The 13,939-nt window shown below is 41.1% G+C and overlaps 2 protein-coding genes across 2 annotated transcripts in view; both read left to right on the forward strand.

Annotated features, from left to right (window-relative positions):
- Positions 1 to 66: 66 nt before the first annotated feature.
- LOC134196643 (uncharacterized) lies at positions 67 to 12,585 on the forward strand. The gene is made up of 13 exons (XM_062665848.1): positions 67 to 189; positions 373 to 490; positions 8,120 to 8,182; positions 8,246 to 8,374; positions 8,447 to 8,550; positions 8,967 to 9,038; positions 9,094 to 9,163; positions 9,234 to 9,284; positions 9,540 to 9,709; positions 9,781 to 9,843; positions 9,907 to 9,997; positions 10,836 to 11,090; positions 11,557 to 12,585. Exons 1-13 carry the CDS (start codon positions 82 to 84, stop codon positions 12,267 to 12,269), a joined length of 2,007 nt encoding a protein of 668 aa, XP_062521832.1. The 5' UTR covers positions 67 to 81; the 3' UTR covers positions 12,270 to 12,585.
- Positions 12,586 to 12,805: 220 nt separating this feature from the next.
- Positions 12,806 to 13,939, forward strand: part of LOC134196784 (uncharacterized) — a 4,562-nt gene continuing 3,428 nt past the window's right edge. Inside the window, exons 1-2 of the mRNA XM_062666004.1 lie at positions 12,806 to 12,868; positions 13,208 to 13,247. Of these exons, the coding sequence (XP_062521988.1) occupies positions 12,806 to 12,868; positions 13,208 to 13,247 (103 nt within the window). The remainder of the gene's footprint in view (positions 12,869 to 13,207; positions 13,248 to 13,939) is intronic.

Genomic DNA, 13,939 nt, shown 5'->3' on the forward strand with positions numbered 1-13,939 from the left:
GACCTAGTGTTTCCTGCTAGTGTCTCCTTTACTTCCTGCATATAACGCACTGTAAGCTGTGCACATTTAGCATGTTGCAACATGCGTTTGCTGCTGCTCCTTCATCTTTTTCTTCTTACTTCGTATGTGAAAGCAGGCAGAAAGACGTCGAGACGAATGTTATGTGTAAAAGCATGTCGAGCAGCAGAGGTAAGTGTGCATGGCCTCAATGTGCCCTACAGACTTTTTTTGTTCCGGGTAGAGCTTTCACTATCGCATGATTTCGCTATAGACGCATCTAAAAGATCTATAACTACCTAGGACATACCAGACACATCCACGTCGCCTGTGCATTGTGTTCGTTCATAATTTCTTTCTTGATCCCCATTGTAGCAAAGGGATGGTAGCTGTCGAGAAAAGTGTGCTTCCGCAGTGCGAATGGACAGCTCGGCGGTGAAGAGAAGGGTCGTCGTTAGAACGCCACCGGAAGACCTCTCTTGTTTGGAAGACGGTGAGGATATAACCGCACTGCAAATTACGTGTGACCCTTTGTTTTGTGTCTCACGCCTATTTGCTAGTCTGGTGTGTGATATGTTTCCAAAGTACTGTTCATTTAACCACAGTACGCGAGCATCTGAGGCGTCATGTAGTGCGAGACAGCAAACTGGTTATTTAGTACATTCACGTATGTTAGGTAATTTGCACTCAAGCCGAAAATGGACCAGTCAACTGAAACGGACCCCAACCCTGACCTTGTACTTGGCTCACTCTGGCCCGGACCATTTTGGCATGACAGTTATTCAGAAATATCAACTGCTGTAAATAATTGTTACAACAGTTTGTAAAGGCTATTGTCGTTAGACTTGTGCCCAGTCCTACTCCGCGCTAGGTTGCTTACACCACGTGCGCTAGCTGTCACGTGTGTATAGGCCCATGTTGTTTCACACGTGTGGTTGGCCTCAGCACGGAGGAGGACTGGGACCATACCTTGTCACGTGACACGTTTTGAGTCTAATTAAGTTATTTAGGTCAGCCCGCTGGTCTCAGCTAAGATTTCTAATAGGTTGCAAAGACTCTGCTAAACGACACAGAAGGTGGTAGATTAGCTAGCAAGAGTCTAACAACTTGCCTACAACAGGTCAGTCGCCTGGCCTCACAAATCAACGCCATCATGCACATGCACGATCCTCTTCGCAAAACTGCGCTGACTAGCAGAGTATAGGGTAGGATAATGCAGCCCATGACGGACATATTTCGTACAGCTGGCTACCTTCACATATCTAAAGCACACGCCTACACATAGCTAGTTGATCGCCAATTTCAAATGGGACACGTTGAAAAGCTGTGTGGCGTACTGCGAGAGGTCTATGGATACCCTTCACTGCGCAGAGGCCAGCTTGAAGCATCCGTCGCCATCATGCAGGGCCAGGACATTGTCGTTCAGATGACTACGGGCAGTGGAAAGTCCCTGTGTTACCAACTGCCAGTCTTAGCGCTGGAGAAGTGTTGCCTTGTCATCAGTCCTTTGAATTCACTGATGATTGACCAGGTGCATTAGAAATATCTAGACGTTTGATCCTAGTTTCCTAACCAGATTAATGATTAGGTTGAAACTCTAAAACAATTACAAGTGCCTGCAGCTGCTATTCCACTCAGTTCTCGGTCACTGACTGCTGGCCAAGCAGCTCAGTACATTACCAGCAACAAATTCAGTGAGTTCAAACATCTTTACTTCAAGTACCTACAATGCATGTATGAGCTTAATTAATGGCCCACATTCTATAGTCTTCATGTCCCCTGAGACTGCTCTTAGCAAGGTCTGGCTGGAGTGTTTCAGCAAGTCTCAGTGCAATAACTTAATTGGGTTAATTGCTGTGGATGAAGCACACTGCATCTGTGACTGGTACCATTACACGTATTCGACCATTGCTTACATGACCCTTATAATGTGTTGTAGGGGTAATAACTTTCAACCGCAATTCAAAGAATAGCGAAAACTTAGGAGTTTTCTCCAATGTCCTGTTATGGCAATGACTGTTTTTGTATGCAAAGAAGACACCTCAGAGCCAGGTTGTTGCATTATATTGTCAGCTGCAAGGTCATGCACATTGTAATTATCAAATTGACCTTTACCTGCAGAAGGCCATTCTATCCTTGCTGTTTGGGTTAACGTCACTTGAGAGTTTCCCCAAAACTATCCTTTATGTTCAGCGGAAAGTGAAAGCAGTAAAGTTATGGCAATGTCTGTCATCAAGGGGTTTGCAAGTTGGCCTCCATCATTCCAGCCTCAGAGCTGACACCAGACGGCAGGTGGAAATGTAGTTTAAAACTGGCAAGATTTTGGTGGTAATAGCCACAATTGGCTTTGGCATGGTGAGAAGTCCCCATTCCATACAGTATAGGGTAAAGTAGACTAGTAGATTGATCTCCAAGTGTTGTTGACAGGGCATTGACATTCCTGATGTTCACATGGTAGTGAATTTGGGATTACCATCTACTATTGAAGAGTAGTTTCAAGTAGGTTGTTGCAGTTCTAATGTGGTAACATTTGCAATCATTGCTCTGGTGCAGATGATAGGAAGAGCAGGAAGAGATGGCCATAAGTCAACTGCAGCCATTGTGTTCCATCCCAAAGAACTCAGAAAAAAAGACCAAGGACATCCGCATAAACAGCATCCTAGGAGGAGGCTGCATTAGAAGAGGCCTTCTGACTGCCCTAGACTCTGAAGAAATTCTTGTCTGTTGCAAATCCAGCCTATGCTGCACAGGATGCACAGAAGTAACCGTAGACCCAAATGGCTATATCGTGCACCACACATGTTCAGCTCGCCGTTCCAGGAAACACAAACGGCAAAACGTGACTAACTCTTATAGTTAGTTCCTGTAGCTGCTCCAAGAAACGGTTTGCGATTTTCAGGTGACGGATGCAGAAAAGAGCGTGCTCTTTGAGGCCCTGGCTTCATGGCGAGAGAGAACCTTTGAAAGGAATGGCAGAGCCTTCTTGGGGCCCCAGTCAATTGTCACAAACCGAACTATTAGGGAGATAGTTGACAATTGTGGCGATTTTTTGGAAGTAGAAGACCTGGCCGCTGTCTCAAATTTGGACCAACGCTACTCCTCTGAGATACATTCTGTCGTTAGGAGCGCCCTCGAAGAACACTACATTGACAGTCCACAAAAACGCCACAAGAGGAGCATGAAACGAAGTTTAACATTGGAGCAAGCAACTGATTCAAGCACAAAGTGAAGGCCACTTGGAGACATGCAACTTGCTCCACCCGCAGCCAATGACGCGCATGCCCAGAGATAGAAGACCAGTAATGAAATAACTGTGTAATTACACAGAAAAGAATTTCGTAGCATAATTTCCGAGACTTCGTGTGTTCCAATACTACCGCGAGTGCTGTATCACAGTAATCACCGGTACGTACGTATAGACAGCATTGTGAGACCCCTGTGAGAACGTCACTATTAGAATCAATAGAAATGCTTGCAGTTATGGGCTGCAATTTTGAACACTCTCTATTAGCCCAACTGCATGCTGTAACACTCCTACTAAAAAAGCAACTACTATAGTGACCACTGATGGTCTTGCTCTATGCATGCGGCCCCAACATAAAAATCAACACAACAACTAGAAAGGTGGTGGTGGTGCCTTGACATTTACTGGATCCTACTAATGACTCTAGCATTCCACATCTTTTATAAGCACTTCCGGCTCTAGCTCATATTCTGCCTGAGAGTCACAGTACTCAGATAGATAGGAGTCAATGTCACATGACCTAGTTAAGTAAGCCTTCAACCATCCTTGCTCCAACTTTTCAAGTCCTTTCTCTCTTGGATCTGGCTTGGTGACTTTGCCTTTACGTCCTTCTACTTGAGCTGCAACCCCACTGGCATTTATGGCTGCACTCATCAAAAAAACATTGTTCTCAGCTGAGGGAGTTGTATGAGCCCTTTGACTTAGTGTTGATGACAGCTCAGGCCCTGCCTCATGAGCAGCTTCCATCAAAAACAAGGCAGTTCTAGATATGACCTTGACATGGTCAAACGAAAATGTCCGTGCTGATGACATAGCATTCTTCATAATCCTATACACAACATTCTGAATAACTGACAACTGAATGCATGATGCAGCTATGCAGCTATGCCACTTACAAGTTGTAATGCTCCAACATTTGGTCAATTGGCTTGCCTCCTCCGCTTTCACCTTCATATTGACTGTCCTGTTATAGGTCTGTATGTAGGCCATGGATGGTGACCAGTCAGCTTTCAAATTAGCTAACAGGTTTGCTGCCTCTGTAGAATAATTCCTTCGCCAAGACCCAAGAAACATGACAAGCCAACTTTCACGCTGAAATAATTCTAGGACCGTCTTCTTGTCTGATGGAGTCCCCTAGTCGTAGATAAAGAAATCCCGTATACAATAAACGTCTATGCAACATGTACAATTCATCAACTTTGGTGAGCATCAAAGGAGACTCACAGGGAAGCACAGAGCATTGGACAATCTTTTCAGCCTTGTGCTGCAGCCATGAATGTGTCTTCTTTGTGGAGCCAGCTATGTTGTCTGGAGGCGAACGTAAGTTGAAACGATTTGTAATTGCTGCCAGTAGATGAGCTTCAAATGCATGTCAAAGAAACTCATCTCCCACATTAAAGACTTTGACATCTCGTCCCACCTGCCTTCTTCCACTAATATCTTTTAAATGACAGAGAGAGCCGCTGTCTCTTTCAGAGCCCCAGGTAGTCATAAAAGTAACTTGCAAACATTTCAAAGCAAAGTGGAAATCTCCTAAACAGGGAGATGCACCACATGTCTAAACTTTAAGATGGTTAATTCCTCACTCACCAGGACATTCGCACGCCCAATGCAGCTTATGCTCAGGATCTTTCTCAAATGATCGCATCAGTTTGGCCCCTCTAATATTACTACATGTCTTCTGATCACCAACCACAGCCTAGACAAAACTTTTAGTCACTAACAGTGCCACACTTTCTTTCCACTTTCCTGCGCATTAATTATTAATTTAATAAACACTAATACTGCTAGCAGATTCAAACCTAACATTAACAACAATGCTTTCATGTTCAAACAATTACCACGCATGCCAACTGACTCAAAATGTTCTCAATTGTTAGATGCTGCTAAAACATTAATTACAGGCTTGGATGGGACCACTATTGTTCAGCTATTATGCTCGAGATCATACAGCATGCAGCCTGCAGATTTTGCATGAGTATATTTAACTATTATTCAGACTGCTTGCAGTGCAATGTGAAAAGCCAAAGATTCATTCCTCTAATACTTACAATGGTTATTTTCAAGTTAACCAATACAAGGTTGACATAGATACTATACAATGAAAAAGACAAAATTTAATCTTCAGAATTTAGCTTATCACTTGTAAAACTTATAAGCCCCACAGAGGTAATGTATTCTGAGTTATAGTCATAATTAAGGTATTAAGAGTGGTGGAAGCCCCCTAAAATTCAAAATTTGCACGTAAATTGTCCATAGGTAATTAAATTAACACAGAGCCAAACTTATTACTTCTTAAACAAGCAATGAACAGAACATACACAGCCTTATAAAATCTGAACACGTTGACAATGCATAACATTACAAACCTGCATATCAGGTTTCTCTTTTCTAGTGTCCCTATAAAAATGTTTCAGGATCATAATGTTGTTGTCAGTGGAGGCCTCATCAATGTCCAGGATTTCCAGTGGCACAATCTGCGACTTTGAGGAAGGAATTGTAGGGTGTTGTTGTTTCTCCCTCTTGAGGTGGGACAGGCATTCGAGTTTCTCCACCTTGAATGCCATGACAAACTCCACTGCGTCAAGCATGAGTGTCTCGTCATTTTCTTTACTAGGAAGCAAGTCTTCTTTAAGAAGCTCTGACCGCTTCTTCTGCAATTAAACACAGCATGGTCAGTGTGAGATAATTGACTTGACCACAGCAGGATCTCTCTGGTATACACTACAGTGTACACACCTGTAATCCAGCATCCCAACTGGGAGGAGAGTTTTTCACTTTGATAACTAGTCTTGTGGTCAAGTTCCACATAGTGGCTGACACACCTGCATTTACATAACAGACTGTCAGTCCTAGCTATACATATAATATATACAAAGTTGTTACATAAGATAATACACTCTTAGGCCATACATGCCCTGTATTTCTACATCTGTCCATTGATCAATCTGTTTAGTAATCAACACTAAATTTCTGTGTACATGGCTGTGCCTGTACACATTCCACCTCCAGTCATAAGTTCTGAAAATAATTTGCTGTAATATTGGAGTACTTTAATTAATTAAGTTAGGCCGGAAATTAAAACTGATTGAATGACAATCAGTAAAGTAAATGTTCTGTGTGACAGCTATAGATTCACCAGTTAATTAATTGACTTACCGATTCTTTCATGACGCACACCTTTGTACAAATTCAGATTGTCATACACCCAGATGTGTGTCTCTTTCGTGAGCTGCTGTACATCCTGGTAATCATTCGCCAAGTTCTTTAGACGTCGCCAAACCTGTTGATATGATTGTGAGACACCAAGATGGTTGAGGTCTGTAATTGCTTGTTTTCCTGTACCGCGAGCAACAAGCATGTAGGCTGTTAGGAGTGCCATCCCACTGCTTTGGCGATCTCTAAACTTCAGTGCCACAGTGCCGGTGATGAGAGCCTGCAGGCATGTGCTGTCAGCCTCCTCATCGGTTTTCCCATTGACCAGCGCTTGCAAGATGCCAAACAAATGAGGGCTTTGACGACACATCGTGTCTTCAATGTCTTTCATGAAGAAACGGCATAAATCTTGCCACAAAACAGGCCCTCGACCAAGAGAACAGTAGTCGGACTCCCACAAATGTTCCATCTCGGACGACAGAGTCGTTTCTACTAATTGCCAATTGATTGGCGTCTCTGCATAGTCTCTTGAGACATGTTGCTTCGCTGGAGTTGGAGAAGTTCCACTTGCTTGATTCGAATCTTGTCGATTTCTCCTTGTGACTTCTACAGGTCAAACAGGCACTCTGCACATGCACACCTCTTGTACGTAGTGCGTATCTTACTTGCATAAGGCGAGGGCTGATTCTGCAAGTCTGAAGCGTCAGTAGAATGTGCTATAACTCCAGCAGAGACTGGTGCGAAGGCAATACCATCGTAGACGTATGTTCTGGTGGCATGGTCCATCCTGTGGCAAGCTTCCGGGAAAGCTTGTCTCACAATACGAGCCACCTCGACGTGACTGATATTAGCTTGAAATTGATCCAACAAAATCTGCTGGACGTAACTAACAGGGACGCCCGAACGCAGTGCTCTGGTGGATACAGGGATCAGGACCCGTCGCAGCCTTTGAAAAAAAGAGAGACTTTACTTTCACGTACACGTGTGGCTCAACAGGTATCTAGAAGGTTTAGGCGCGCGCGAATGCACATGTACTTACCATTGAGACCGCTCTTCTTGAAAGTCCTTCTCTAGTCGCACTCTCATGGACATGGACGCCGTCAACAAGTTATCGGCACGTAATGGCTTAGTGGCTCTATAATTGTTGTGTACTTAGTCTTTCTAATTGTGTGATTGTGCATTACAAGAGTCCTCCTACGGAATCTACCATGCTAAATAGAATAGTATCTACCAATCATGTCATGCCATTTTGGTCACGTTACAAACATGTTTGTCACATGACGAGGTATGGTCCCAGTACTCCTCCGTGCCGAGGCCAACCACACGTGTGAAACCACATGGACCTATACACACGTGACAGCTAGCGCACATGATGTAAGCAACCTAGCGTGGAGGAGGACTGGGCACCAGTCTATGTTGTGGTAGGGTATGTTCAGAGCTGCATGGTAGACTGTCAGTGTAGATTTCTTAATTATTTGTGCATTAATAACGCTTTCTTGCATGTCTTGCATTTAATTTATTTAATGAGAGAAGTATTGTATCCTTTAGAGTTTTATCATTATCAATGTAAGAGTTGACAGCTATAGCTGGCAGCTACATCTTACATATCTTTGGTCTGGCTGTTTGGCTGTTTCGTATGTCTATTTGTCTGTTTTGTTTGTTTCTTTGGCTGTCTTACTACAGTATTTATTTGTTATTTCATTGCTTTTATTTCTGTTTTAGGTCTCTATTATGATTTGACTCCTACAAAGGTGCCTCAGTGTCATGCTACCAAGTTTGTTCCCGGTATGGTCACCAGCATATATCTTTGTGGTAGCATTACTAACCATGATTGTCAATGGTTTGCAGACTGCAGACTAAAACGAACAACTTCGTACACAGCAACAGTTGCAAGTCCACCTTCTAATGTGCACATTACATTTTTAAAAGACAGTAGTTCAAACACTGTTGGCCGTGTGAATTGGACTAATCCCTCTGGTGCTACTACATCACTATTGCTTTAGATAATTTTTGTGTACATATTATAATTCAAAAATTGCTTTTTTGCAGATGGATTGTTCCAAGGTGTTCAGATCAGAGTGTTTGATCACGAGGGGGGTGGCAATCAATTAAGACTGTGCTTGGAGATTAACACAACTGGCAATGACGACCAGGTGAATAAGTCAGAGCTTGATGAACTTAGTTTTGCTTGTTTATATGTAGGATTGTCTGTTGGAGTGTCTGTTGCTTTAAGTTTGTGATTGCTTGTCTATTACTTGATTAATATATTGTCATGTCATTGGTTGGTTTGGCTGTATGTCTGTTAGTGTGTTAATCCATTGTTTTTAAGCTAAACGTGTTGCATATCAGTTGATCTAGTTAAAGATTTTTGTATGTTTATGTTTGCATATGTGGATCAATTAGAAGTTACAAATTTAGTTATTTCTGACAAGCTGTATTTTGGTGTATATTGCCAGTTGGTCTAATTGTTTTCGGCCAAACTAATTATTTTGCCATGGAGGTTACTGCTGGTGTCATTCTTTGTACTGTCTGTGTGTATCAAACTCTATATATGTGTATGCATTAACAGGCAACAAGCTGTGACGTGGATTCTAGTCTAATGCCAATGCCTTGGGAAAATTATCGTCAGTACACACTACATGTAATGATTGTGGTGTCATTATATTCTATAAGGTATAGAACGGTTTACATGTTAGATGAACTCAATTCCATCACCGTCTAATTGCTCTGAGACAGTAACTGAGAGTAAAGTTTTTATGTCTCCAGGTTTGTTTGCTAAAAAGCATCTTTCTGTAATGTAATCATAGTCTTTATTGCATGGAACTTTCTGTATTAGGTTGTGATATGATCACAGAAGATATGGATCCAACATTGTGCTTATTTCCAGGTACTGCATGCATGACACTTACAGCAATTACAGAAATAGACAGGAGTCAGCAATAGAACATGAGTTGTACTTGAATACTGTTTTATTAGCTGGGTTGCAATCAATCTAAATTGAAACCCAAGTAATTTATGTATAAGAAAGGAAGTTACGCATGTTTATGTTTCATGACCCCATGACATGCAGTTTATTACATTGGTTTTACATTAAATTCTGATACATTTGATTCGCTATTGCTTGAGCATCTTGTTTTTATAGCTCCTGGCGAGCCTGATGTGAGAGTAAAGATATCTCGTGGATACAATTACACTAATCTCACTGTTGAGTGGACACCAACAAACACGTTCCTTCCACTTGAGAAAACAAAGCTTGTGGTTGAAGGAGCCTTACATGGAAAATTACCTCTAATATCAACGTTTGTTTTAGGGGTGTGAAGTTACATGTTTTATGTATGTCAGCAGTATAACCGCCTGACAGTTGACATTTAATTGTGTCTCAGGATATGAGATCAACTGTTGTATCAAACCTTGAGCTGCCTGTTGATAATCAATATTATGTAACGGTGAGTCATTGGTGTGCAGTCCATGTATAGATAGTTGTTGCTAATTTAATTTAATCACTTTAGGTGGTTGTGTTTACTGATCCTGACAAGACGAAAGATAGGGGTGTTGGCAAAGGACGAATAATTACAGTACCCATTCCTTCATTTGCTCCAGGTGAAATTTGGTGAATAAAATGATTGTTTGCCTTTATTAATTTGTTGATTTATTGACAATAATTACAATAATTCGTAAAGCATGAAAGCAACAGTTGCTTTATTTGGCAATGTGCTTGTTTGTTAAGTTTGTACACGTCTGTTTTCGTGAGTGAGTTTGTGTGTGTGTGTGTGTGTGTGTGTGTGTGTGTGTGTGTGTGTGTGTGTGTGTGTGTGTGTGTGTACGTGATTGTGTGTGTGTGTACATGATTGTGTGCATGCACAATTTGTGTTTTATGCAATGCTCTGATGCACTTCTTTATCGGGAACGGTTGTAACAGATAGAGACAGTCAAGTATAGATGAAAATTTTTTAGCATTTTAACATTGGCTAGGCTAACATTGGCACAACGAGTCAGTGTAGAGATAATTATATGAATTACATGTATAAACATTTATCAACTAAAGTCCTGTCCACACTGGCAACTGGATCGCGATCCTATGCGAGATAAATCCAATCCACATCAGGAGGTTGTTTTGATCGCGATCGGATGGTTGAATCCAATTAGAAAATGGGTGTTATCTCCACGTACGCTACGCGTGTAGTTGGAACATCTAACCTTCCTCACTCGTCTTTGTTCTCGCACACCTTACGCTGCTGTATCAACGCTTTCCACAAGCAAAAGAACCCATACGTACACATCGGTCATCAGTCATGTGATACTGAAAATGAGGCGAAGGTATTGTTGTCAAAGTGCAGTGTGGACGCTTGCTATCCCGATTGGATTGTGATCAGCAGGATCACGATCCATTCTAGTCTAGTGTGGACAGGGCTTAATAGGCTAATTTGTGGAAATACAGATGCTATATCAACAACTCAAATGACATCTCAAGCAGAGCATAGTCGTTTTGTGTCTACTGAAACGTCTACAACACATAGCAATCATCAGCAGTCATCAAAAACTGAAGACTCACAAAGGAACATAGTCATTGCTGGCTCTGTGTCTGGTATATTTGTATTGATTTCTATCATCCTTATTGTGGGGAGTTTCATTTATTGTCAGCGATTAAAGCATACTACAACAAGACATCATTGTGTTCATCATATTGCTAAAGGTATGCGTGGTAGAAAGGGTATGAGTTCTGTTTCAAGACTTGATTGTTACTGTTTCTACAACACCATTGTCATTGCCATGCATTTGCCTGCATGTGTCTATCTGTCATCTAGCTGTTTGTCTACCGAATTTTTAATGCATGCATTGTTATCCTAATAGACTATAAGTAATGTTTTGGTAACCAGTATGTGTTTTAGTTTTAGTTTAATTACTTGTCGTATGTATTTTCTGTCAGTCCTTATCTGTCTGTCTGTCTGTCTGTCTGTCTGTTTGTCTGTCTGTTTGTCTGTTTGTCTGTCTGTCTATCTGTCTCTGTTTTTGTATTGGTTTCAACCGTTTGTACATTAATCTGTTTGTGTCTGTCAGTAGTCGTTGATTATGTTTTGGCTTAATAGTATTTGTTTCTGCTCGGTTAACCTAAACTCTTGAATCAATACTGCATTGCTTACATTGTTCAATTTTTGTAGAAGAAGTACAGTTGCCATCAGGACCATTTTGTGCTCACACTGATCGTAATGAAGTTGTACGTATGGTTGCAGAATATCAAAGGAAGAGGAATCGATCATACAACATTTTATCATCTGTGTCAGCCGACAGCAGTTCAACTTCTTTCAGGGACTCAACTAATGATCGTAGCAAAGTAAAAGACAGCTGTTCATCTGTTACAACTGTTGAAATCCATCACACAATAGGAGGATTTTCATGTGACTTATTTACAAGCAACAATGTCCCAAGAGTCTTACTTGTATATTCAACATTGAATGATGACAATGCAACAGAATGTCGTAGTATTTGTGGAGTATTGAGGTATGATTATGGCATCAATGTTACATCTCATGAGTTTGACGAGGATGAGGCAAGGAAGAATATTCCAAACTGGGCAGATCAGCACACAAAACGTGCAGACTTTATTGTTTTTGTGTGCACCAAAGAGCTGAAGGCAGACTTTGATTGTCGTCATAGTCGAGGATTTGGGGACTCACAACTCTTGCAGAGTCTGTGTCATTTCATTGAATGTATGTACACAAACAGTCGGGCAATGGCAGAAGCAAAATGCATTCCCATTCTGTTAAGGCAAGAAGATGCGGACTTTGTGCCTAGTATTATGAATACGTCCGCAATTTACTGCTGGCAAACACAGAAAGAACAAATTATCAGTCTTCTCACAGCTAAACTATAAGAGAAAAAGTCAAGTGATGATGTACTGTGAATTCAAGTTATTAAGAATTGTAGTAAGGATTTGTATGATGATACAATTGTGCTTCAAGCACTGATTGTCGCAAGGGTATTGACATATGAATGAATCTAATGAATGATTAATTTCTGTCGCATTTAAGTAAAAGGTACAGTTCCCTGGTGTGTGTATCGTTCGTCCACTAATTTCCAATTTATTCAGAAATTGAATATTGGATTACAAATTGAAACTATATAATAGGACATTTGCTTGAAATTTCAATATTCCAGAAATAGACAGTTTAGTTCCTCAATCCAGTCCACAGGCAACTCAACAAGGGCAGGAGCACTAAAACCAAAGCATCACAGCAATATTACGTCTAGCTAACAATCAAAATAGAAATAGTATTAAATTTTAAGTCAATCGACCACGTGGTGCATGGTTAGAGATGCAAACCCATAATAAAGAAAGCGTAGAAGCATAAGGTTTCTTTTAGATTAATTTCAATCCAAGGTGGCTGCCAAGTCCGTTGACAGATGAAGATGAGTTGTCAATTTCATTTCGCGTCTACACGGGCTTACCTTCTAGCTCTATCCCTGCAGCTGGTGAGTGAGGCTGTGGCTTTAATTAATGAATGTATGGTAGGCCTGTCTGTCGGCACTCTAGCTAAATAGTGCCGCTTGTGACAGCGTCCGCTCTAGAGATAGTCTATAACTTAGACTTTGAACGTCACGAATTGAGGAGCTTCAACGCGCGACACAACTCTACAGATTGCTGCATTTGCGCGTTGTCAAATTTCTTGACATCCTGTCGCATGTCTCTAGTAGTCAAGTAAAAGCAGTCTGGCCAAATAGCTGTTTAAAGCTGGGTCTAGTCTTCAGTTGGTACGCTTAAAGTTAAAACCCGGAAAACTCGTGTGTCTGCTCATAATAGCTGTATTTTAGGCACTGACAACATTTCAAGCATTTGTATCAAGTTCATCAGGTTAGATTAGACTCATTACGTGTTGTCATGTATATGTATATACTGTATGTTGTTTACATGCTAATTATTGACCTCAGTTCCATAGCCATTCAGTTCCGGGTACTTGATAGCAATAGTTCAAGTTGGTTGTAAAACTCTGCCTTGCTCGCGCCGGTAACCTTCATAAACACTACCGTTCCTCTCTATAAGCCTTGCTGCAGCAATGTCACCTATCCTATAGCGCGCGCTAACAGTGTGCCATCGATATCAAACCGTGGCAATTAGCATCCTGTACATCGGTTTGACAGCTGGAAACCGGTCTGTTGTTTTCTATAAGTCTCTTTTGGAGTCTTGAGTAAATCAAATATCTTTAGTTAGCAATTAATTATGTGTACTACAGTATCTAGTAAACACAACGTTGCTTGTTTGGTAAATCCAATTCTGTAGTAGACCGGTCTACAACGACGTTAGATAGATACAGCAAACTACATACAATGTCAGCTAATATAGGGTAGATAGTAGGTAGCTATACCGTTTGTTATTAATCTGATATACTATTATCTTCTTTCTTTGTTTGTCTTTTATTAAATTGCATGCTGACTGCCTATGGCACTGTACCTCTTGGTATGACAACAAATACATATTGGGTAACATTAACCAATATTAATGGTTAATTAAATATAGAGACCAAAGTTACTCTGCATCTTGTGAAG

Source organism: Corticium candelabrum, chromosome 21 (genome assembly GCF_963422355.1).
Source record: "Corticium candelabrum chromosome 21, ooCorCand1.1, whole genome shotgun sequence".
Lineage (NCBI taxonomy): Eukaryota > Metazoa > Porifera > Homoscleromorpha > Homosclerophorida > Plakinidae > Corticium > Corticium candelabrum.

Excerpts from the sequence above, each read along its gene's own strand:
- LOC134196643 (XM_062665848.1), top strand. The coding sequence starts at position 82 with ATGCGTTTGCTGCTGCTCCTTCATCTTTTTCTTCTTACTTCGTATGTG. Across the intron at positions 9,039-9,093 it reads ATCGTCAGTACACACTACAT|ATGAACTCAATTCCATCACC; the intron begins GTAATGATTGTG and ends TTTACATGTTAG. Across the intron at positions 9,164-9,233 it reads TAAAGTTTTTATGTCTCCAG|GTTGTGATATGATCACAGAA; the intron begins GTTTGTTTGCTA and ends TTTCTGTATTAG.